The following is a 26771-nucleotide window of genomic DNA, read 5'->3' on the forward strand; positions in this document are numbered from 1 at the left end:
TGGTATCTGACAGCAAACATGGTATTTTTAGAATGGATTTGGTATATTTCCTGTGTGACCTCTGTAGGTGACCCTGCGTTGGGGGTTGGGCTAGGTGATCTTCAGAGGTCCCTTGCAGCCCAAACCATTCTGTGATTCTGTGATTTGTGTTTGTTTTAATACAATTTGAGATCATCCTGTTGGAAAATAGTGCTTTAAATGTCACATGAACACTAAAAAATCTGCATGGCATTTAAGAAATTATCAGCCTAATATTAAAAAGATATATATTATTTAAATTTTAAAAAATTAAAAGAGGTTTAAATACTTTAAGAGACGATCTTCACACTGCTCTTTCCTTTGGCTGTGACAGTCCCAGGTCTCTCCCCTGGTGCAGGCAAGTGGCGGCACCGTCCCCTGGTGTGGGGATGCTGGTCCTGTTCCTGCGGGGCGGCGGCAGAAGCAGGAGCAGAAGCGGGGTGGGACACGGCTCTGCCCCAGAGCCTTTCCCTGCCCCAGAGCCTTTCCCTGCCCCTGCTCACCTGGCTGCACCTGCTCTCGGGACGTCATCTCGCTCTGCCCATCGGGTCCGCGGTGCTCGCTGACGTCAGGATGTGATGGCCGTGACCGCCCGGCCGCACCCTGCTGCGCCTTCACCGACAGCGGCGGAGCGGCGCGGCCACCACAGCCTGGGCTGCTGCCGCCGCTGCCCCTCCTGCTGCTGCTGCTCATCCCGCTGCTGCTGCTCATCCCGCTGCTGCTGCAGACCCTGATCCTGCTGCTGCTGCTGCCGCCGCTGCTGTTACTGCGACTGCTGCTGATCCTGCTGCAGCTCCGGCGTGCGGCTGCAGTGCATCGCCCGGAGCAGCCAGCACCAAGTTATCCAGCCCGGCCAAAGCAGAGGGAATGCGGCAAGAGCTCCAGAGGTCACCGCAGCGAGGCTGAGCGTGGACACCAAGGAATACGAAGCCAAGCCCGCTGGGGATTTGCAATGCAAGCAGCCTTTCCAGGTTTCTTTTCTGCTTTGCTCCCACCCTGCTGCTGGATTTGAGATCATGTATGTGGTTTTGCTGTTGATTACAGGAGGGTGTTAAAATCTAGGGAGGGAAGAGGATTCGGAAGGATTAATATGTTAGTTTTGATTTAAGGGGATTTTATTTTCTTTCCCCTTATCCCTGCCCTTCATCTTTGTTAACACAACTTTGTCTTTATTATTTTTATTTTAGGTCGGTTAATATTGTAGCTTTTGGGAATGAAAGAGATGGTTTTTCTGAGGACAATCAGCAGCCCAGCCTGATCTGGAGCTATCTCAGGAGAAGTGCTCTCATTTCCCAGATCGACAGCAGCCTGTCTGCCAGTCACGTTGGAAACCCAGTTTTTACCGAGTATCAAGCCTGCGTGTTTGGAAATGTCAGACTGGTGGTACACGACTGTCCTGTCTGGGTAAGAGATCCATCTCAGTCTTTGTAACTGCAATTAGCAGTGTGAACTTATTTTAGTAAAATGAAAACATATCCTAATTTTATATGGTTCTCACTGTTGAGGAATTTTATTAATAGCTTCATTATTGCAAATAGTAAGAAAAACTTATAAAATGTAACCAGGCAAATGCTGCGAAATCTCAAAGGTGCTACAAAAAGTTTCCCACAAACAAGCCCCTGTTGGCCTCCTCTGTGGGAAGGTGGTTTTTTCAACTGTGCTGCTTAGTGGGAATTTTGTTGAAGATAATCCAGAGGTAAACAAGAATGCCTTCTTAGTGACACTGCATTATAAGCTTTCTCTTCAAATATTTATCAACAATAAAATGAAACTTAATTTTCTGTAAAAAACAGGCAGTAAGTTTTCCAGCTTTGAAAAATGACAGATGAAAAGATTTGATAGCTTGCAAAATACAATGTAGGGAGTAATTTTACTTCTCTTACAAAGAATAATCACATCTTAACATTATTACCTTTATCCGATAGTAAAAAAAAGATTTTGGCACTATTGCAAGTTGTCAGCACCTTTGTTAGTAAGTGAGAAAACTTAGTTATGAGTGTGAGCAGATCAATGATTATGTAAGAAATGATACTGATAATCTAAATTAAAACATATTTAATGACTACTTAGTAGCCTTAAAAAAACCCCATCAGCTTACCAGCTTTTAGAAATTAAAACAATAATCAGTTTCAGGTCCATAATTCTATCCTTTTGGGTGATTTTTGTGCTCCTGTAAGGGAAACCTTTTGGAGAATCTGCAGGAATTGTAACAGCTCCGTGAAATACACAATCAGAAGCTGGCAATCTTGAAACTAAACAATCCAGTTTAGCTGTCCTTCTGTTTTTTATTTCTTTTTGCCAGCTGTGCTTACAGAGACCAGTTCAGATGGACTGGAGGATCCTGTTTCTAATCTGTGAAGCTGCATGTGACCTGCATGTGCAGTTTGCTGGAGTCACTGAAGCGTAGTAAAGAGTAAAATCTCCTGAATATAAATGAAGTCTGTAGGACTTCAAAAGGCTGTTTCAGAGGAATGGAGGATTGTAAAGGAGGTGGGAAGGCAAGTGGGGGTAGCTGGAGAAGGGGAAGGGAGGGGTAGATTGGAGACACAGTTGATGAGTTTTTACACTGCTTTAATTACATTTGCCCTTCTGCAAAATGAGATTGTTCAGTTCTGGAGACCTTATAATTTCTGCCCTTCAAAAGCTAGCTTGTTATTGTCTGAGTCACTGCACATCTGAGCCCTCAGGTTTTTTCCCTCTGTAAGCTAGAGGAGGCAGAAGATGTATTACTGGGAATGTTGAGGACAAATTAGCATTTTTCTCTTCATAGAAGACATCTCAGATAGCAGGACTGGACTCTGGTGGTTATTTGCAAGCAGTGTCCTTGCTAGAGTAAGGCAGAACAGGACTATTTCCCATAGGTTGAGTGCTTGAGGCTTACCATGTAACAGTGGTTTATTCAGGGCTGCTCCCCTGCTAGCCTGGGGAAGCAGCACAGAACAATTCAAAATGTTGACAGATGTTGCCTCAAGTCAGATACTGCATGGCACAGGATCCCTGTTGGATGTTACCAAAACACAGAGGTGGTGGTGTGGTGGGTCTTGCAGTATTTCAGCCTCTACCATCTGAGCACAAAGGCGGATTTGTGTTTTACCTGGGATTTGTACCTCATCTAGATTAAATCCATATGATTAAGGCAAGTCAGTCCTAGACATGAACTTGGCACCTGAGTACACTGGTAGTTGGGAGTCTCAAAACTCAAGGGTGCCCCGCTGCTCTTTGTCCTTCACAGCCATCAGTCTGGAAAGGCAGTGTTGATGTGAGTTTACTGAATAGAGCTCCACGGTGAGTGGGGGGGACCCTTTTGTATGGCAGATTGTGGTGCAGTTTAAGTTTTCTTCAGTCCCAGTCTGCTGCTGCATCTGTCTGTCAGTCCAGGACATTGCTTGGCCTTTTGAGTCTGCAGGAGGGCCAGCAGTTCAGGTGTCTTTAGAAAATTAAAAAGATAGATTCATGTTTGCCAACATGCAAAACAGCATGTTGAGAGCAGCTCTCCTTCCTGAGGCAGTTGCAGGGTGGAGGATGGAAATGTTGACTTTGGGGACCTTATAATCCACGCTGGCTGTATCACAGGGCTGTAGAGACAGTAGCGGAACACCACACTTTTCAAAATGTGGGAGCAAAATGTCAGGGTTTCCAAGGACAGGTTGCTATTTGTATGCCACTCTCTGGGTGTACCATTATGGCTTGCTGTGTCCGGCACTGCTCTGGCAGAGCTGTGTGCTCTATGCAGGGGACAGCTGGACAGTGCACCCACATCCTTGTAAATCATGTGGCTTCAAAGCATTTTCTCAAAAAACACAGACCTAGGATGAGAGGAGACATAATGAACTAGGTAAAAGACATGTGTGCTAACATCTCTGCTGAATATTGTGATTTTAATAGCTGATCAGCTCCTATGCATGCTCAAGCTGTTCTATTGTAGGTCATATTGAAAAAGAATGTCAGAGTTTTTCTAATTTTGGAGGGGCAAACCTCTGTATGGAGCTAGTAACTCACAAGGAGTACCTTCCAAGAGGAATTTTAAGATTTGCTTTGGGAAAGGCTGCTTTAATAAACACTCTGTATTAGATTTGACAGTCTTCATGACTGAGATGCCATTTTACTGACTTGCATGAATTTTGCAATTCCACTTAACACTGAATTTTTTTATGCTTCTGCAGAAAAAGTGCAGGCACAATTTTTAATATCTGGTGACAAGTGACTCTTCTTCAAGTCCAGAATTAAGCACAGAATAGAAGCTGTAATTCGTGTTTTGATTCATTTAATTACAGCGCTTGAAAATAAATGGCAAAATAAAAACTTCTTTCTAAGTGTTCCCTACTTGCGGTAACTCTTGTTTTCCCCTCTCTTACTCAGATCAATACCCTGAGGATATGAGAGTGTTTCTGTCTTATCCTGAGGGTCTTGCTGCCCTTTTTGACTTTTTCTACTATGAGCCACCTGGTTTTGGTTTGGTTTTGTTTTTATGGCTTTGGTTTGTTTGGTTGATTTTTCCCCATGGAAGCAATACCCCCAGAATTTTTTTGGTTTCCCCTATTCTATAAAAACTGCTCCGTTTCTAGAGAATTACTAACATCATCAAGTACAGAAATGTTACAAAAGGGGAAAAAAGAGAGCTGGGTTTTGGAGATTGCCTTGTGTTGGATTAGATAGTTGCAGTGGTGCGGATTCTCTGCTGCATCTTCTCAGAGCCTTGCACAGAGCTGCAGATCTCCATGGGGCTCACTAGTACATAAATATATTAACTGCAACTTAAATATATTAAACACAATTTCGAAAAGCTGTTCTATGATTTTTTTTTTCTAATTCTCTCTTACAACTTTCTCATTCTCTTAGTCTATTTGTATTTTTTCTTGTCTGCTTTTTTATTTACTGCACCAACAGGAGTAGTCACTTGAACACTGTGAGCTTTCTTATGGCAACGGTATCATCCATAGTGTAGTTGTCTGGCTTTTTTCTCTTTATCATAATTCTTGTGCCCCTTGAGCTGCCAAGGCTGGCCAGTCCTTATCATGTCTAAAGGTAAAGGAATCGGATCCACTTTTAGATTTCATTTACTATTTTTAGAAATCTAGACAAATTACTGCTTCAGTAAAAAATGACAGCTTGTAACTTTTCATTTTTCAGAATGTCATCCCTTCTCATTTTTAAACTTGAATGCCTGAAGTGGCAATTTACAACAAATGATCATATCCTGGTAAAAAATACTATTAAATTAATTTATGAGAGGATGACACAGGCCAATATGAGCTTCCTTTGTTTTGTGGGGGGGACGTTTAGGGGGATTTCTGAAGAAGATACTTCCATCTGTGCTGCAGATTACTTATCTGAGTAGGTTCAGGGGACTAGTAAATTGTAGAGGGTACGCCCATAAAATTTGCCCTGCTGCACACCTGATAAGAAATTGCAGAGGAATCTTGAAAAAAAATGGGGAAGGCCCCAGATATGTGGTGTGGAGAGCATCAGTGTGAAGAAGGTTTTGGTAGTGGAGACTGGGTCTGTAAAAGGATCATAGGGAGGGATAACTCCCCAATATTCCCAATGCAGCTCTCTTGGATACTGAGGAAATCCCAAGGGAACTTTCCTAGGGGGTGGCCAGGCACCCTTGTCCCCACAAAGAGTGGCTGGCATTGCTGCTGCCTCAGATCAAGGGCTGGGCTGGGTGGACGTGGGGACACTTACGAGCAGATTTCAGAAAGAGTGTGGGCATTGCAAGGGCATTTGTGTGAGGAATTTCACTGCCATTCCAAAAAGGCATTCATAAACCATTTTTAACAAAGCAAGTATTGTTGTCTTGAGGGATCATGTGATTTTTGTAAGAAAACTGTATCTTCAATGCCTCTGAAAGCTTTATTTTCAACACTGAATCTTGAGAAGTATAATTTACTAATGGCAAGAATATGTTATGAGACACTTAGAATGAAGGCATGCAAGGAAGGATGAAGCTTTTCCTGAGTGGAACAACATCTGAAGTATAATTATAATTATAATTAATAAGGTCATATTAAAATAAATTTAGCTGTGCAGTTACTTTTTCCTTTTGTCAACGGCTGACTTGGGAAACAAAGCAAGAAGCATGATGAGGAGTAGCTGTTACACAAATTTCATGGATGGAACCTGAAATAAAGGTTGTTCCTGAATCTGAACTGATGTTCAGATTCAGAAGAAATTCCGTCTGTCATTTTTGCATAAAGGTTCTCTAAAAGCGATAACAAAGGAGGCTCCACATGCTCTGCATGTGCAAATAACCCATTGTCAGAGATATTTTTGGAGGATTTTCCCAACACATTAGATTTAGCTCTGTTGTACCCTTGAGTGAGTGAAAAACAACATACGGCAAAAACAATATACAAACTATACACAAATATGATATTAATACACATTAAATTCCTTAAGAAGTTTCCATAAGCATTTTTTATTACTCATGCTTAAAGTTGAGCAGTTACCACATATTTGTCCACCTGTGCTCTGCACTTTGTTTATGATACCGCCAATTGTCTCCAATCTTTTAGCAATGGGCAGGTACAAACCTGGGCTGACCTTGAAGAGTGTCAGCTGGAAGGAAATTGCAAAGGAACAGATGTGCTTTCTGTCTGCCAACAGAACAAAACAGATAAATATTCTATGTTATTTTTGGGTTGTACTGTATTTTTCCATTAAACCTTTGTTGTGTTAAATGTATACAACTCTATTAAAAATTCTCCATTGAGGTCTTCATCAGCTAAAAGATACTAAAGCTGTCCCTTGAAAACTTTCAATTTTTGCCTGCTTGTGTGACCATGTTCTCCAAATGTCCATCTAGACAGCTGTCTCAAAGCACTGTAGCTGGTAGTCTTACTGCTAGAGGTACTAAAGGTGCATTTATGTGTGAATGTTATGCCATTAACTGGGCCTAAATGATTGTATTAAGTGCTAGTTGAGACTCTCCTTAGCCTGGGATTATAATAGTCTTTAGCTGGTTGTCTCAAAAAAACAACTATCAAGAGCAGTGCACTTGACCTCCTCTCTTGTCAACATGGTTAATTATCTAAGAGCTATTCCTGATAAATTGTTAATTGTGGTTTACTTATTGCAGAACAAAAGCTTCTATTACAGAGATCAGTGGGAATGCCTACTACAATTTATCTCCTGATTTATTTTTTTGTGAGGTCAAGACCTGAATTGGGAATTATGTGCACTAACAGTTCAGGTAAATATTTGCTGACTTTGACTTCCATCAAGGTCATGCTACTTCTTGTAGTTAAGAGCATTGCAGCAACCTCATTGTATTTCAAACAATGACCCTTTTGAAATGATCAAAAATAGTTAAGTTGACAATGCAAGCCACATCACTTGTTGATATTACTAATCTTTTATGTATTTGACTCCCATTTATAATGCTTTTATTTCTGTGACTTGCTTTTCAAAATTTGCATTGATCCCCCCCAACTCAAACTTTGAGTTGTGCCCTTTTGTTACTTCTTCTGTGCTCACTTATTCCTGTTTTTCACATCATCTTTATTTCATTACCGCTGATTTCCTTTTTCAAGATCCCAAGTTCTTCTAGTTTTGCCTCATGATATGCAGGGCTGTGTAGAATGACAGAATCACAGATTGGTTTGGGTTGTAAGGAACCTTAGAGATCCCCTCATTCCGACCCCTCTCCCATGGGCAGGAACTACTTCCAGTAGACCAGATTGCTCAGAGCCTCATCCAGCTTGGCCTTGAACACTGCCAGGGATGGGGCACCCACAGCTTCTTGGGGCAAACTCTGCCAGGGCCTCACCATCCTCTAAGTAAAAAATGTCTTCCTTAAGTTCAACCTAAATCGACCCTCCTTTAAAACCATTTCTGCTTGTCCTATCACAATAGGCCCTGCCAAATAGTTTGTCCCCATCTTTCTCATAAGCCCCCTGAATATCTATAAATAGAAAAAAAAAAATCTTGGTTCTGAGAGGTGATAGTATTTTGGGTTATCAGAATTGTTTTTTGGTTCTCTGGACCAGTTCCAGATTTCTCTCAAGAGTTTTCAATTCAGCATACATTCAAAGGTAGGGCTATCCCAGGTATTTATGAGCTATCTTCAGGTGAAGCAGAAGTTGTGGAATCACAGCTCCATGACGAATACACAAGTAATAAACGTATATTGCATGTGGATACAGCACAGTTGGAAATTGACAGGGTATCAAACAATTTTAGAGGTTAAGTCCTCAGCATGAGCAATGAAAAATTGAACATGAAATTGAAAAAAGAAGTTCAGGTATGTGATTGAAGTCCTTATCCTGAAGACATTAACACCTGGTAAAGCTATGTGGAAGCTCTTGTGAAGCAGATAAAAATCACACTGAATTATTGAGTTTGTATTTAACAGTTCACAGGTACATGGGATAGTTCTGTGTAACCTTTTCCCTAAAATGGTGTGATTAATAATGTTTTTGTATGAATAGCTGAAAACCTCTACCACTGAAGGTGCTTTTATTTCCTAAATGAAACAGTTTTAAAGTTAAGTATTTAAACCAGCAAAGTTTCTTCCTAAAAGAAATATACCCAGATAAACTATATTTTCAGTTCTTCTTGCAGAATTCCTGAAATCATGGAAAATATTTGTGATTTATTCTAACAAACAACTTGCTCTCCACACAAGGAAATTACAAAGCATGAATTCTGCTCATTGTTGCATGTCTTCAGATAAGATCTAATCAGCCAAAAACACTTACGTAAAGTTTTGCATTAAGAATATTGAATATTTAGTCTTTTTCTTTATAGACAGTAAATTCTTGATCAGTGTTTTTTTCTTATTAGGATATATTTGACAGTGACTGGTACACGTCCTGCAGGCTCATTGGAGGAGCTGATATTATTGTGATTAAATACTCTGTCAATGACAAGACTTCATTTCAAGAACTAAAGGACAGCTATGTCCCAATGGTAAAAAAAGCATTAAACCACTGCTCAGTTCCAGTAATAATTTCTGCTATTGGTGCAAGAAAAAATGGTATGTATCCAGCCTCCTGTAACGACAGATAAAATCTCATTTGGAATTTGGGTACAGTGTAATTTCAGTAGAAGTTGGTTGTTTTTCCAAGTTGTTAACAGAAACAATTAGTCTGTCAGGATGACAGTAATACACACATGTATTTTGGCTCTGTAGACTGATGTATTGGCTAGAACATTGTGCTTAATTAACCTCAGTGATGAAAGGCAACCTATCCTTCTTTGACCTCTGCGACGACTTTCTTGTGGAGCCATCACACATGGGGATTAAATCCAGTAATTTGGATTAAGCAACATATGTTTGGGTATAAAATATGTCTAGTGTACAAGATCAAAATTCTATCCAGCAGTCTGCAAACACTGGAGAATGGGTGGGAAAAGCCTTGAAATTCTCTGGGATTTTTTTCCTAAAGTAATGAATGAAAAACACAAGCCTGGCTTGTCTTTTACTTTATGACACTTGTCTAAAACAAGTGCTTCTGAGCATCCCTCCTTTTAATGAGTAAGGGACGCGAAGAGTGTAGATGTAAACATTTATTTTATAATGTACATAGAAATATTCATCCATATGAGTATATCCTCTGTGGATGGAATGCTCAGTTTTGCCAGGGTCAACTTATAAATCTTCTAGCTCAGTGACTGATAAAGGACAGTTAAAGATCTCCATAACAGTTAAATATTTATTTTCTTCCATTTAATAATTCACTGATCACAACCAAAAGCTTTTATGCTCTCATTTATACAGGAGTAATAAATCTCCCATTCTAAAGGCAAGATCTTGGTAAATTGTTTGTCTTCCCAACCCTTTTCTTACACTTAGTATTTAAGCACAGGATATCACCAAACTGAATGACTCCTCTAGTGGTTTTTTTTTTTTCTTTTCCACTTAGTTTTTTCTGTCTTCCTCTTTAAATAATGTGGTCATGGGAGACATCAGGCTGGATCTCTGGGTTTGCCCTGGGACCTGTCAGAGCAAACTGCTGTGCACACACAGAACCCTTTTGTTTCTAGGAGGTATTTGTGAACACAGCAGTTTGCTCATACAGATTACTAAGATCTTAATCCTCTGTAGTGGTAAATGGCGCTGCCAAAACAAATGATCAGAAAAAAAAAGAAAAAGCTCTTTTAGTACATGTTATCCATAGGTCTAGGCAGAGGACATTAACATGGAGCATGCACAGCACGTTTGAAAGCACATCCATGGCTGGCAGGTTCTTACTGTCATTGAGCAAAGCTGACCCAGTGTGGCTAAAAGACTTTTAACATTTAACTGGCATAATATTAAAAGTTCCTAATTTGTTTTTTAAAAAATGTATGTAAAATATGTGTAATTAAATCAGATCCTGCAGTATGTACATACCCATCAAAGGTTGGTCTGGAGTGGAAATTTTCCTTTTACATTTCTGTGTGTGCTTCCTGCATGGACAGGCCACAATAATTCAACAGGTTTAAGGGTGTCATTCATGAATGATAACACCTGAAGGCTAGTACAAGACCTGGGCATGCAAATGTAATGAGCCAAAGCCAAACCTGGCTTCTGGAAGTCTGGCTGGGCTTTTCCACCTTAACAAAACCAGTAAAGTAATGCTAGTGTAATGTGTATTGAGGTTTGTAGAGTGACTAGTATTTTGAACTGATTAATAAGAAGTTGGGGTTTTTTTCTGTAATTACAGATTTCTTACTATAAAATTACTGTTTTCATTTCCCTCTTTGTTCTCTTCTAAAATAACTTTACAGTTATTTAGGAATCAAAAAATTCTGCATTATTTGGCCAAAATGGGTTTTTTTATTACTTTTTACCCCAGGAGTGCCTTGCACCTGTCCCCTGTGCACTTCAGACAGGAGAAGCTGTGTCATGACCTCTGAGGGAGTTCAGCTTGCAAAGGAACTTGGAGCCACTTACCTTGAACTGCACACTCTTAATGACTTCTACATCCAGAAATACTTTGGAGGAGTGGTGAGTGAGAATCTGCTGGTTTGGAAGCAGGTAGAACACAGAGGGAGTGCATGATTGATGTGAGGGCTTTAGAGAACCAGGGGAGGCATACCATGGGCCCTTCCACTGAGTGCAAGTTCCCACTGATGCAAGATTCAAGTTAGAAAGAAGTCCTTCACTGTGAGGGTGGTCAGACACAGGGACAGAATGGTCAGGGAAGCTGTGAGTGCTCCATCCTTGAAAGTGTTCTTGGCTGGGTTGGACAGGGCTTGGAGCAACCTGGTCTAGTGGAAGGTGTCTCTGCCCAGGGCAGGGGGATTGGAACTCGATTGTCTTCAAGGTACTTTCCAAGCCATTCTAGGATTCTATGATCCTGTGATGCTATCTGAATTAGCAGTACCTAAGTTGCTCTGGTTTTAACTAGGAAGGTTTAGGAAAGCCATACAACACACTGCAGTTTTCCACTTGTATTTCTGTCCTTTTATCTTAACACCCAACTGAACGAGGCCACTTCACAAGATACAGTCAGCATCTAAAGAGGTTGTTAAATTGAATATCTTTGTGTCTGTCATTTCTAGGAAGATGAAATACCCAAAAATTAGCTACAATCATTTGAATAAATCATGTTTTAAATGGTACTAATTCCATCTAAATATGGTAGCTTCTGCTAAGGAGTGTTGGGACTCTCCTGGATGATTCATAATAGTGTCAGTAGCTTTAGCGCTGAATACAGAACCTGTTATACTTCTTAATTTGACATCTAGGTTGTTATTAAACAACAAGGGTTTTTAAAAAAATGTATTTCTTGTCTTAGTTGGAATATTTTATGATCCAAAGTTTGAATCAGAAGTCATCTGAAAAAACGAAGAAAAGGAAAAAGACACAGAAGTGCCACCGAGTCCAACCACCTCTGCTTGAACAGCCAGGTGCTCACTCATGTCTGGTCTCTATTATCATTCCTTATGTGTGTCACTTTCTATGCACAATTAATATTTTTTATTGCAGTTTTTACTAACAATTGTTCCTGTGAGCTGTGCTATCTATTGTCAGTTATTCTGAGTATGTTGCATCATCTTTTAGTGATGGTTTAATTAACTTGAGGAGAATTGTATGGCAATATGTAACATTGCAATGGATTTCTAGTTAATTTTAGATATAACTAATAGCGGTTTTCTGGTGGACTTAATGAATAGCGAAAACATGAATTAATAAAATCCTTACATAAAAGGCTTGTGGACTGATTACAAAAGAAAGCTGTTAGTGCATGAATTACTATTCTACAGCATCAGCAAGGGAGAGAAGTATGCACTTTAATGTGATTTCTGACCATATGATGCATTTATTCTGTGAAATAATTACTGACAAGTAGTTATCTCTAAATTTGTAATTGTCTCTTCTTGTATGTTCTAGAAATTTGCTCAGACCTCTTAGATTTGGGATACACAGTCAACATTTCTTTATAGTGTAACTGTCTATAGAAGGTTCATGGAAGGACAGGCACTTACTGTGAAATTAAGTATTTCTTAACTTATTTACTGTACCAAGTATTTCCATTTTTAGAGTATTTTACTGAAGATAGTCGAACTGCATATAAGAAATTTTCTCATTGAATACCTCTTTTAAAAATTGCCCTTTGTTTGATAAGGTCAGTTGTCCTATGATTAACACTTGCCTAAGTTTTACAGCCTGACTTCTTTTGCAGAAAAAATGCCGATCCTGAAAGGTGAAGCCTCGCACTACAACGCAGACCTGCACAACCTGCTCTGCTGCTGCCAGTGCACAGATGTGGCCTTCTACCCCGAGGACCTCAGCAGGGCAGTGGAGGCTCACAAGATCATCCTCTGCTCCGTCAGCCAGCTCTTCATGCTGCTGTTTGGGGTGAAGAGCCCATCTGACGCCCACGATGCCTCCATCATGCAGCTGGCACAGAGTCTCTTTGCGGTGGAGGCAGGGGATCCCTTCCCCTCATCCCCCCGTGGTGTCCCACCCTGTGTCCCACCAGTCAGGGTGGTGGTGAAGGATTCTGTCTTCTGCTCTTGTCTCCCAGACATCCTCCACTTCATTTATTCAGGTACCTACTGGGAACAGGTCTGGCTACCCATTTCCTATCCTCTCATGAAGGAGTATGTGCATTACCCTAAGGAACATGGGTTTGCTGTCGCGAGATGATGTTTCACCATGTTGCCACACGTATTTTATCCTTTGTGACTATTATGGACAATGGAAAAAAACCATCACCTAGATTTAACAAAGATTAAATTAGTTGTCATTCCAGACTTAATGGGCCTAAATTAAATTAGTCCATAAGCTAACATCAATAACATTCAAAATTTTGCCAAAAAAAATTTGGAGTTCGAGTCATTTTCAGATCCTAGGCTCTTAAAATGTTGTAGGTTCTAAACACAAGAGCAAGAGTGCAGAGTTACTTAAGAAAACCCAAGTAATTTTTCTTCTGGGTATGGTGCTGCTGAAGAGAAAACAGTGGTAAATGGTGGGAGTCTGGGGACTTCCAACATGTTGCATGAGTTTTGTTACCAGTTTGTACAGACTGTGACCTCACCTACGTAATGCCAGCTATTAAAATGGCACTGATATTTTTTTCACTTTTCAGATGTTGCTTAGAAACCCTCAGCTGAAAAAGTTGGGGTTTTTTACTGGAAGTAGAAATACCTGTTTGTTCTTTAAAATTATTTTTCAACCTGTCAGAGAATCTTTCAGCTTTCAGTTGGAGTCTGCTCATCAAAGGCATCCCTTTCAATTCTTTCCAAAACAGTGACAAACATTAAGAACAGATGCAGAAGTTTTTCACGGTGAATGGATTTTTTTTGGTCTCATTTATTGGAGACAAGGATAGGGGATTAAAACTGGAATTTCAGCAGGTGATGGATAAATACAGTATTTTTAATTAATAGAATAATTTGGGTTGGAAAAGACCTTGGGATTATCAAGTCCAATCACTAACCCATCACTTCCAAGCCCATCACTTAAACCATGTCCCCAGGTGTCACATCTTTGAAGTGCCTCCAGGGATGGTCACCCCACCACTTCCTTTGGCACTTTGTTCCAGTGCTTGGCAACCCTTTAGGTGAAGATGTTTTCCTGATATTGAATCTAAACCTCCTCTGGTGCAACTTGAGGCTGTTTCCTCTTGTTCTGTCACTTATTACCTGGGAGAAGAGACTGACCCCAACCACAACCTCCTTCCAGGCAGTTGAAGAGAGTGACATGGTCACCCCTGAGCTTCCTTTCTTCGAGTCTAAACATCCTTGTAAACATCTTCATCTGTTACCATCTACAACTTGTGTCTGCTGCCTTGTATGCACTAATTTCACTTTTTCACTTTCCTTTATGTCAACCAAGGAGCTGTGAAACTGTGCAGTTGCAGGCAGAGCTCTGCTTTAGGTCACAGGTCCCAGCATGAGGGGCATTGCCAAAAGTCCTTGTGCCTTTTGGTGCCTCTGAGAGGTGATCATGTCTTTTGAAGGCATGTGAGGTATGGGCTGAGAAAAGAACAAATAATGAGTTTTCAGGTTTCCAGGACTGTGACATGATGCCCATGAAGTTATAAACCAGTGTGGTATAGCTGGGAGCTGACTGAGCTGAGGATGCTGTGTGCTGTAGGTGCTGATTTAGCCTCTCGACAGCAGAGCATCTTCAGGGCTGTGCTAAGTTGGTCTTGGCACTGAGCTTTATCTATTTCTGTGTTCTTGTCCTGGGTTAGAACTGAAAGTTATCACAAAGCCCCATGGTGCTTTTGAGAGTTACTCCAGTAAAATGCATGAAGATAAACTATCTTTGTTTTAACTCTCTTCATTTTCCCAAGAAAGTTATTGAGACACCTCAGTGAGTATCATGGCTTTGACTGTGAAAACAAGAATAACAGAAATTCTACTGCAAACTTTGTGCTGGTTTTAGCTATGAGGACTCAGAATGTAACTGCGCATGAAGTTTTTGTGGTTCAGTCACCCAGAGAACAATGCAGCCAGCAGCAGTGGCAGAAACTAAAGAACTTCCACAAATATTGAAACACTGAGGATTACTTTTTTCTAAATCTCTACCTGCAATATGTAGTGACTGAACTGGGAGGAATTCAGAAACTGAGTTTGAAAGCAAGGGAGATGCTCTAGTCTGTTGGTACATGGTTGCACTATAAAAAGTATCATGGAAGTTTTAATGTGCAAAACTGCATCTTTCCCCTGCTAAAAGCAAGGATCTGGCTGATTTATGTACAAAAATCTACCATTTCTGCAGGATGTGTTTGGCATTGATATCACCTTTTCTCTGCCTGCTGAGGCCCATGCTTTGTTGATGTATAATCCATTTCTCCCTGCTCCTGTGACAGGTGCTTTTCAGTGGGAACGATTAGAAGAGGACATAAAAAAGAAATTGAAGGATCCAGAAAAAACAGACCATGTGCTTGAGAAAGTTAAATGTATCCTGAAAACTCCAGGGAAGGTACATCTGACTCCCTTGGGGTCACCGTTAGTTACTTAAGCTCTCAAGAAATTGTTTTGTAGGCAATGGTCTCTTGTCAGTCTTTGTTTTAAAGTCATTTTGGCTTACACAGCTTGTGCTTTTCATGTTTTCAGTGGCTTGTTTGAAGAAACGTACACAGTTATCCTGATGTAACATGCAGAATTAACATAATTGGTAAAAATCACACAAGTACGTATTCTAAAAGGATTAGTTGTATTCACAGCTTTCTGGCAGTATGATTATGGGTTGCTAATTCCCATGTAATAGAGGCTGCCTAGGGAAGATTTGCTCCTGAACATATGCCAAAAGTTGGGATTCTGCAGTAGATCCAGAGGGGTAGTTTCTCACATAAATGTTGTGATATGGAAAGCCGTCTATAACTCAGTATAGTTCATTCAGTAGAAGACCTCACAGAAAAATGTAACATATCATATTATTAAGTTAATAAAAAGTTACAATGTAGAATTAGTTTTAATATAGAATTAGTTTTTATAGACATTTGCTTGTGGAGCTTATACTTTCCCTAATATTATAGAACTTGCTCTAATGATTTCTATCTGTTAAGATGGGAAAACCTCTCAGAATCTCTTGGAATAACACAATATAAGGATCAAAAAGTTACTGAGCTGTTTTCAGCTTCTGACTGCTCTGTCTTAGGCTTACCAGCCCTTAGTGCCCACAGCTAAAACATTTATAGGTTTGGACTTGGAGAGGCTGGAGACTTTTGAGATACTGAGCCTGCACTGTTGTCATTTTTTTTTTTTTTTTAATGCCTTCAGGGTACTCTTATTTCATTTTTCTTTGGAGGCCAAAAAAAGGAATTGTGATTTTTCTTAGTAAAACTAAAAATTGATAAATTTAAGATTTTAATCATAAATTCATCTAAATTTCAGTTGTCACAATCTAGCAATATGATTTTAATGTTGTTCCTTTTGGCAGCTTTGGATTACATTTTTAAAGTAAGAAAACCAAAACAGAAAACTAGCTGGGAGTATAGGGCTTTGGAGGGTCTTGACACCACCAGGTTACTGTAAGAGGAGTCTGTGCTCCAGCCTGTGAGCTCCCCCTGCCTCTGTGGAGGAAATTCCAGGGCAATATAAAGAAACACAGAACTCTCACCTGCCTTGCGTCTGTAGAGAGCATCGTCCTGGGGGGCGGATGTGCGTCCCCTGCTACCACCAGAGACCTCAAAACTCGTTTTGCTGCAGTGTTGGGTCTCAGCAGGGAATGTATGAAGAAGTGTGGACTCCAGAAAACTCCAATGAAGCCCAACCTGTCTGGTCGGGCTGGATGGGGGAGTTTAGTCAAAGGCCAAAAAAGGCAAGAGCTGAGGTGTGACTGTGGGGAAAAAAGAGACCCCTCAGAGCTGCTGCACTGTAGGGAATAGGAAATTAAAAGATAAAAGGTGATTGCAGAGGAATGCACATGTGAGAGGCTGTTGTTTATTTTCCCATATAAATGATGTTCCATAATATTTAGTTCTGTGGGCTGCCACACGACAGCTCTTTATTACCAATTTATTTTTCAGCTAAACACTGTAAAGGAGTGCAGGTCACACGAGATAAAACGGCTCTATAATACATCTCTCAGGCTGTTCTTTAACACACCTGTCCTGGCTGATGTCATCTTCAAAATACAAGGTAAGATGCCTCTGCTCCCTTTGCCTCCAGCCTTTGTCCTTTCTCCCCTCTTCAGGAGTGTGGGGCATAGAGGTGATCATGTTCTATGGAATCAAAGCTAAAGAAATGTGAATGCTTTGCTGTCACTCTGGAAAGCAGGGAAAGCTTTCCCTGTGGATGCTCTGTAGCACTGTCCACTTCCAGCATGGTTTGCCTGGGCTGAGCCTATAGGAATTCCCTCTGCCTGTCATGGTAGACTGTGCCATCCTGATTGACATTATCTTTTATTCTATTTTATTCTGTTTTGGTTTACTCCATTTTGTTTTGCATTCTTTCATTTTGTTTTACTTTGTTTTACTTTGTTTTACTTTATTTTATTTTATTTTATTTTATTTTATTTTATTTTATTTTATTTTTTAATCTCACTCCAGTTCCCAGCTGCACAAGCACTAGAACATACTCAAGGGCTCTGCCCAGCATCACACCTTGGAGAGGCATGGGCTCCACCTCTGTGCTTGTCACCCTCAGTGAAAAGATCAGAGATGGTGGTTATTGACTCCTGCCCAACATCCCTCTCTCCGTCTCAGGCTGGTGCTGGCTGTGGAAGCACCCTTCTTGTTCCCCCAGAAGCTGACAGGGACTGGATTCACTGTCCTTGCTACCAGGGTTTGGTGACCTGCAGATCTGATGCCACTGACATTCAGCACATTTTACTGCCTGATGTGCTGCAGTGTCAGGATTGAAATTTTTGTCTGGAAATTAAATGTGCTCATCCTTACGATAAAATATGCAGTGGGAGAAACATGTTGCATGCTTTTGTAAGAATAAGAATGAGATGGTTTTTAAAAGTTAACACTATTCTCTGTCCATCCTCACCCTTCACGTAGAAATGGCCTGCTAGAATTAGACAGTTGCTTAATTATTTTCAGATGTAAATCTCAGGGCCAAATATGAAGCATTAACTCCTCAAGCATAAGCACACAAGGGCAAGCAGACTCCTTCTAGATGGTCTCTTTAATACATGGAAAAAAATTCCACAAAAATATCTTTGAAAAGGAGAGGGAAATACTGATGTTGAGCTCAATGACGTGAACAATTCACCTCAGTATCCCACTCCTTCAAAAGGCTTTGTGGGAAGTTGATGAAACCAGAACAACACTATATATTTCACAGAAAAAAAACCCAAATCCCTGAATGGGTTGACAAGAATTTTAAAAAAGCATGCTCATCCATTAATAAAATATGAATTGTTTTTCTTAATGCTTGATACATCTTCCAAACTTTTTCTCTAATTCATCAATCACAAAAAATGTATTAAATAACTACTAAGAGAAATTTAAGGCCTTAGTCTTAACTAGACAAACAAATTTGTACATTTTTGAGAAATTCCTTGGATACTTAGCATTGCTTTGAGCTTTCTAGCTTACAGAAGTAGGGGAGTCAGGAAAAGTGGGAGCCCATTATATCTGTGTAAAGACACAGAACGTGACTGAGCTTCTTAATTAGTAGATGAATGTCCATTCACAAGCACATACAGAACTGCATGTGTATTTTACATCAGAGCAGCATCATGTTACTACAGACAAACTACAGAAATTTGTAAATACTACATATTTACAATTACATAAAACTATTGACAAGTGTTCTTTCCATATAGACATACACACACATATATGTGTATATATATATATATTTTTTTTTTTTTTTTGTATGCAGCTTAGACATTTTGGAAGTAGAAGCACAGGGGAGTAGAAATAGAACAAAAGACAAAAATGCCAGAAGGCTTAAAAGAATTACTCAGGTGCCAGTGTTGTGGTTAAAGACATAATTAAAACAGCAACTTCTTTGTAAGTATATACAGTATATTTATCTTGCATGTCAGTTGATCTGTTTATTATAATTTTGATAAAAACATTTACATCCAACTCTAAATGCTCATTTTGGTTTTGGTTGCTGTCCTGACTGGCACTTGCTTGACACTTCCTTGCACGTGGAAATGGACTGCTCAGTCCAGCTGGACTCTGCAGCCTGAAAGGCCTCTACCACCCTGGGCTGTTGGCCTCTCCAGGTCTTCCAAATGCTGTAGTAAAGCAAAGGACTCACTTGCAAATACTACAAAATTAATAAATTTATAGAAAAAATCATCAGTGGTTTTTTCATAAGACAACCATTCGGGAAGTTCACTTAGGCACAATATTTAATCCAGTTAAATTTATACCTACTTACTGGACTTAATGGAATTTCATCTGGAACAATTTGCCTTTCTCTGCTTTGTGTGGTTATTCTGGTACAAATATTAATTACCAGTAGGGTTGCTGGTGAACACAAATGACCCATCATAGAATCATTCAGGTTGGAGAAGACCCCTAAGATCATCAAGTTCCATCAGTAACCATTTGCAAAAGAATTCATAGCACTAAATATTTATGCAATGGGCTGGAGGTTCAGTTAATGTGAACAGATGTATTGGTTTAGTCTATTTCATTTTGGTTTAATTAATTTTTGTTTGCTGTTTTTTGCTTTATTTTACTATTCATTATTCATCTTAATTAGCATGCAGTGAGTGTGCTGTTAGTTACTGTCAACTTTCAACACTTCAGTCATGTTCACTGGAGGGAAGACCTTCTAAGAAGACACGAGCTTTAAAATGAACAAGATCTGTGTTATAAAACGTCACTGTATATTTATTTTAATCTTGCGTCCTGAAGGTGCAACTGTACCAGCCCACAGGGCAGTTCTGGTGGCCCGCTGTGAGGTTATGGCAGCTATGTTTAATGGTAATTATCTAGAAGCAAATAGCATTCTGGTTCCTGTGTACGGGGTTTCCAAAGACACTTTCCTCTCCTTCCTGGAGTACCTTTACACTGACTCCTGCTTCCCAGGTAAGAAAACTGTAAAATACAGTTCTTTATCTGTGACTCATTTTTCCAAAATACTCATTGACAGAGAGTATTGTAGCAGCATTTATTTAATTGAAAAGTGCCAATATTTGAATATGCAATGTCTCATATTTTTTCGTATTGTGCAATAAAAAAAGAAATCCGCCCTATTCAAGTAAAATCAGCTAGAGGCAGAAGAAATACTGCTAATAAAATTATGTATTTGCTTTGTGCTTACATAATATGATGCAAAGAAGTTGCAATTTCATTTCTGATCCATTATAATATTTGGGATTTTATTTTTACACTACAGTAATGTTGTTTTCTAATCTTGATTCTGTGTTTGATTTAAAAGTTGTAATTTCTTTAACACGTATATAGCTAAGTTTAATATAAACAAGGTTAAATTGCAAGATTATCTTATTTTTACACATGGTTGTCTTACATGTATGTAAACCCAGAAAAAAAATGTCAACTGGAGTGTTTGGAAAGAAAAATTGAGCTAAAATATTCTTTATGTCTCGACCTTTATCATTTTTTATGGGAAGAAAATCTGCATACTACATGTAAAACATGATTTTAATGCGGCTAGTTTTTCCTTGATATAATGAATGATGTTGTGATATGGTTTTTTGCTTTTGTTTTCTTTTGAAATAATTATTTTACCTTATTCTTATATTTTCCATGTTTCTCCTTCCACTCCATCTAACATTTCCTTGCTTATCAATTTAAATAAGCAACCACCATGCTATATTTAAAAAAAAAAAAAAAGGTTGCTCTTTTTTGTCTTTGGCCTTTTGGCTATATTTTATTGTATCATAAAAGTGCTTTTTTGAAAGAGAACTCAGAAAGATAAATCCTCTTATTAATAACCACTTACTCTAAATAGATCAACAACACTTGACTCATCATCTTCAAGTTCTGGGATATTGACAGTAATTCTTTACACCTACCTGCCAAAAAGTTCTAAACTCTTTTTTTTTTTTCTTAATTGAAAACTTATCTGGAAAAATAAGGTGATACAGCAAGCATAAATTTATAATAATGAAAAATAAAACAAGGTCATCACAGGTGTCTGATTTTATGTTTGTTCTTAGGTATTTAAAAGATAACTTGGTGAAAAGTAGCTTTGATCATCTTATCAAAAAGGTAAAAAACGTGTAACTTACGTCTTCTTGATTTTTAGCCAGTATTCTCCAAGCGATGTCTCTGCTGATCTGTGCAGAGATGTACCAAGTAATGAGACTCCAGCATATTTGTGAACTTTACATCATCACGCAGCTTCAGAGCATGCCTAGCAGGGAGCTGGCTTCCACAAGCCTCAGTATTGTTAGCTTGCTCAAAAAAGCTAAGGTATGTGTTATATATTTCAAATGAGAATATGTATGTTGACTTTAGTAAGTTGTTTGATTTTTAAGATTTTTAAGATGTTAACAGCAATTTGTGTTCCCAAGGAAATATGCTGGTATACAATCTGTTTATTAGGGATAACTGGTGATACCAGGCTGGCCAGAAGATGTCCTTCAGCCTTTAGTTGCAGAATGTGCAGTCACAGAAACACAGAATTGACTCTACCACTGTCCCCAGGGCAGCCTGCTCCAGAGCTTGACAACCCTTGCCATGAAGAAATTTTTCCTACTATTCAACCTCAACCTCCCTGGCACAACCTGGGACCATTTCCTCTTGTTCTGTCACTTGTTTTCTGGGAATAGAGCATGACCCCCATCTGTGCACAACCTCCTTTCAGGGAGTTGTAGAGAGTGATAAGGTCCCTCAGAGCCTCTGTTTTTACCAGGATAAAAAACCCCACCTCCTTCAGCTTCTGCCCATAAGATTTGGGCTCCAGACCCTCTAGTCATACCCTCACCTGTGTAATTTCCTTTATCATGGATACACTGCAGTAAGTCATCTTAACCATAGCTTATGCCAGAAAAGATGTGTTTTAGGCAAGTGAAGATGTACTCCTTCCTCTTTTAGTCAAAAAAGAAAATTATGCGGTATGCAGGTGACAAAGGAGATCTAACTGGACAGAATATTGAGAGAAATGCATAAAAAGTATGAAAAGAAAAGATTTGAGGCTGAAAAAAAAGAGATACAATATAGGCAGGGTTGGAAAACGAGGAAAATAAAAACTAGATTGCAGGCTATTGCCTTAATCAAACAGGATTTTCTGCAGAAAGAGGAGACCACAAAACCAACATCCACCTTCCTTCCCTCCATTTGTGTGAAGCTCTGCCTCTGTGCAGATGACTAAATTTCCAAGATTCATGATTGCTCAGGGGTTTTTCCTACCTCTAGGAGAGGGAATTTTGTGATTTGCTCTTTGGTGTTTATCTGTTTACATATTTGTAAATTCACACGTTTACGTATTACACCTGTTTCCACTAAATGACTTTTCCTTCATTATCTTCCACAATCAAAACTTTATTTAGTAAACTGCGGTATTGGCAGTGGAAACCTGAATATTTTGATACATGAGATGGGGTTGTGTTTTAGACATTATAGCATTACATAGTTTTTTGTGTTTCCTTTCTTTTCACAGTTTCACAATTCTGATTGCCTTTCAACTTGGCTTCTTCATTTTATTGCCACTAACTACCTCATCTTCAGTCAAAAGCCTGAATTTCAAGATCTTTCAGGTATTTTTCTGTTCATTTTGAAGAAACAAATATTTTTCTGTTCTGAAATTCTGAGATTAGAAGTGATGTTCTGGGCAATATCAATTTTGCACGAGACAATGATTAGGGTTTCTTTAGGATATTCCAGCAGGATGTTTCACCACGCTACTGTGGGATCAGCACACAACATGATCCAGCCAGCACAGCACCACCATTTTTTTCGTTCCTACTCCGATGGCCAGGTTCCCACCCATGCCTGAATTTGCTGGAACACTTTGGCCATTGCATGTCAACCCCTTCATGTTATCTTGATAATTTAAATCAAAGGCAATGGGTCATTTTTGGTACTTCTTCATTAGTGCTGGGGTTTTCCTTGAAGAAAATAGCATTCTTATAGTACTCTCCAGCAGATCTCATAAAATGAAAAAACTGTGGTCCATTCAAGTAAACAAATCCAGCTTCTTCCAGGAAACTGATACTTATTTTTCCAAGCATTTGTATTTGCTTCCTGATATGTAACTAGAAAGTGTTGCTCATTGCCTGTGTGATTTTTCTTTACCCTGATGAGGGGTGCATCTCTTTGACCCCGATACCTCTCTTTGACCCATGACACCTCATCACCTCGAGGTTCAGGACAGAAATACAGCAGCAGGCAGTCACTCTCCAAGGGCTTTCCAAGACCTGAGACCTTCACAGAATCACAGAATCAGCCGAGTTGGAAGAACACACAGGGATCACTGAGTGCAACTCCTGGCCCTGCACAGCACCATCCCCAAGAGTCACACCTGGAGAGTATTGTCCAAAAGCTCCATGAACTATCAGGCTGGTGCTGTGACCACTACCCTGGGGAGCCTGTTCCAGTGCCCAAACATACACTGGAAGGACTTTTTTCTGATCCATTCTAAACCTCCCCTGACATAACTTCAGGCCATTGCCTTTGGTCCTGTCACTGGTCACCACAGAAAAGAGATAAGTGTCTGCCCCTCTTCTTCCCCTCTGCCCCTCTTCTTACCCTCACGAAGCAGGCCCCAATGAGGTCTCCCCTCAGTCTCCTCCAGGCTGAACAGACCAAGTGCCCTCTGCCACTCCTCACATGGCTTTACCTCAAGGCCCTCCTTTTGACACTCTCTGATAGTTTAACATAACTCTTATACTGTAGTGTCCCAAACTGCCCCAGCACTTGAGGTGGGGCCACCCCAGTGGAGAGCAGAGCAGGACAATCGCCTCCCTGGCCTGGCTGGTGATGCCAGGCCTGATGTCCCCAGAACACGAATGTCCCTGCTGGCTGCCAGAGTACTGCTGACTCATACTCAACTTGCCACCAACCAGGACCCCCAGATCCCTTTCCAGGGCACTGCTCTCTGACATCTCATTCCTCAGTCTGTCCATATATCCAGGATCACTTCATCCCACATGCAGAGTCCAGCACTTTTTACCTGTTTGAACTTCCTATGGCTGGTGATCACCCAGTCTTCAAATTCATTGAGGCCTCCCTGCAGGGCCTCCCTGCCTTTGTGGGAGTCAGCAGCTCCTCCCAGATTTGTATCATTTGTAAACTTGCTCAGTGTCCCTTCCAGTCCTCCATCCAGGTCTTTTATGAAGATGTCGAAGAGCACAGGGCCAAGGATGGAGGCCTTTGGAACCCCACTAGTGACAGGTCACCAGTCTGATGTCACCACAGTTACTGTAACTCTTTGTGCACAAGCCGTGACCCAGTAGCTCACATAACATGTTTATCCAGCTGCAGGCTGGATATTTTGTCTAGAAGGATCCTGTGAGAGACAGTATCAAAATCTTTACTGAAATCCAAAAACATTACATCAACTGGCTTCCATTGATCAGCTAGGTGGGTTACCCTGCCACAGAGGAAATCAGATTTGATTAGCAGGATACTCCACTGAAGAATGAAGCCCTGATTTGCGCCCAGTATGAGCGCAGTTTGCCTGCCCTCAGGCTCCCCAGGCTGTGGGCCTCTCTGCTGTGCCTTGGTCCAAGCCTCTCAACCAGGAACCATGGCTGCAGGCTGGCTCTGGAATATCTGGGGTTAAGGGGATGAAAACGCACCTTTCTGCAAAAGCAGAAGAGATTAATCTAAATAATATGGTTAAAAGACACTGTTATATAACTTTGCCAGTGATAAAAACCACATGCAACAGGAGATTAACATCTTGCTGAATTCTTAGTTGCAGTCCTCATCTTGCTTTTTGTACTGATCTTGAGACAAACTACTGGCACAGGAATTGACATACCCTGCTTTAGAGTGCTGCAGCATAGAAAAATCCTTGCATAGCACACCTGGCTATCCTCTAGGGATAAAGAATGTTCATCTTTAGGAATATCTCTCTGCTCTCCTTAATGAGTATTGTATTCACTAAAAAAGCCCAACTTGTTTATTACTAACTTAATAACAAGGAAATATTGTGTGATAGCTCTTACATCTGCTCCACAGCAGAGCTGAAGCAAAATGGGCAGCACTCATCTTTATCTTTTCAGTTTTATTTATAGCCTTAATGTTTTTTAATCTATTTTAAAAGACTTTTTACAGGCTGTGCATGTGTGCTCTATGTCTATACATTTAATTCCTTTATTTCTTTCTCTAGTGGAAGAGCGCAATTTTGTAGAGATGCACCGATGGCCTTCAAACTTGTACCTGAAGCAGCTTGCTGATTACAGGAACTATATCCACTCTCAGAAATGCCACTGCACAGTAATGTAAAGAAGCTGAATACACACAAAGTGCATCTCAACTGTAAAATTTCAGATTGGGGATTATATAGAATATAAAAACCATGTCAAGTGTGAAACCTGATGCTGACCTCCTGTGGAACTTACAGACATTCTTTGTTTTGCTAACAAATCACTCTAATTTTTACCTTGAAGCATTGAGAATGTATGTTGAAGTTTTATTTTAAGCACAAGGACTTCATATCCATGGGGATTAAACGTAGTACAGGACAGTGCCATGACTGCCATCTGTTCCCCCTTCTAATTTCTTTATTGCTTATTTTATTGTTTTTCATGGTTATTTGTGGCTGCTAGACTGAATCTGTTGAAAATAGACTAGTTCTGTAAATCTGAGTGTAATAGAAGCATAGGAGCACAGTAGCAGCGCAGGAAAGCTGAGAAGCCAGGTCATAAGTTCTTCATATACTTGAGGACGCAAAAATTTTCTGCAACATTTGTTAGTTCACAATATAAAGGGTAGGCTTAATAAGTACTGTGGTTACTACTAATTTATTACTTCAGAGAAAGCTTGTAGTTCTGTTACAATCCTCTGAGTAGATATTTTAATTCCAGAGGAATGCCTATGCATCACTGTATTCTCTAGTGCCTCCCAAATATCTAAAAAATGACATAATTTTTCCTGCCAGTATGTAGAAGAAAGCCTGTTTTAACAATCAGCAGATTATTAATTAGGGATAGGTGATGACAAAAGCTGGCCAGAATAAGTCCTTCAGTGTCGCGATAGAGGGGAAACCCAGACGCTCAATATGAGTGATCAGCAGGAATCCGATTTATTGATTGTACCAGAACTCCTTATATACTAACAATAATAAGCTTTATGCATATTCGTAACGGCACATTCTAAGTGGTTCACGTCGACTAAGCTGATTCTAAACCCCTCCTTAGACCCCCTTTCGTGGTCAGCAGTTCTGCCTTTTTCCCTGGCCTTCTAACCACAGATGTCCATTGTTTTGCTGCCAAAACCTAACCTTGCTGGCTCTGCAAATAAACCCATAGTTCAGCAATAAGACTCAATGGTGGTTCAGTTACTGAGAAAGATACATGTAATATTCTGTAACTTCAGTTGTTACACAGGATGTGTGGTGCATTGTCTTATGAGACCTTGCTCAGCTAGCTGCAAGGGTCTATGTGCCCATTCTCACGTAGCCAGCTTCTCAGATCAGTAAGCTGCAAAGAATCTGTATATCCCGAATCTATATGTCCCTTTTCACGTAACCAATCTCTCACAATTCCCCCGTTTATATTAGTTTGAGCAAGCAAAACTCCCTGAGTTAGTTGATCTACACGTTTGGCTAAACAAGAAGATATAATGCGTGCTCCAAGCAATAGCAAAAGTATGATGCCGACCCATCTAAGACCTTCTTTTATGAGACTTATGGCCCAAACTCCGAGTCCTCCAAAGGTCCCTTGAAACCATCTATTGAAAGGACTGTCCTGAACAGTGAGCTTTTTGGTATGTTCAGTGAGCCATTGAAGCTGAGAATGTATGGATTTACTGTGATCT

The 26771-nt window shown here is 40.0% G+C and overlaps 1 protein-coding gene across 1 annotated transcript; it reads left to right on the plus strand.

Moving 5' to 3' along the window:
- The first annotated feature begins 950 nt into the window (after positions 1–950).
- On the plus strand, positions 951–25511 carry RHOBTB3 (Rho related BTB domain containing 3). The gene is made up of 12 exons (XM_032096745.1): positions 951–1036; positions 1206–1422; positions 8803–8995; positions 10800–10951; positions 11745–11856; positions 12633–13001; positions 15273–15385; positions 16935–17046; positions 19734–19907; positions 21091–21257; positions 22447–22543; positions 25123–25511. Coding segments are annotated over exons 1-12 (1824 nt in total). The 5' UTR covers positions 951–1034; the 3' UTR covers positions 25239–25511.
- Positions 25512–26771: the final 1260 nt, after the last annotated feature.

This window comes from Corvus moneduloides, chromosome Z (assembly GCF_009650955.1).
Source record: "Corvus moneduloides isolate bCorMon1 chromosome Z, bCorMon1.pri, whole genome shotgun sequence".
In the NCBI taxonomy this organism is placed as follows: domain Eukaryota; kingdom Metazoa; phylum Chordata; class Aves; order Passeriformes; family Corvidae; genus Corvus; species Corvus moneduloides.

What these genes read in the sequence shown, in the direction of transcription:
- RHOBTB3 (XM_032096745.1), top strand. An exon ending in TATTGGTGCAAGAAAAAATG is followed by an intron (nt 8,996 to 10,799) that starts GTATGTATCCAG and finishes TTTTTACCCCAG; the next exon opens with GAGTGCCTTGCACCTGTCCC. An exon ending in CCTCCACTTCATTTATTCAG is followed by an intron (nt 13,002 to 15,272) that starts GTACCTACTGGG and finishes CTCCTGTGACAG; the next exon opens with GTGCTTTTCAGTGGGAACGA.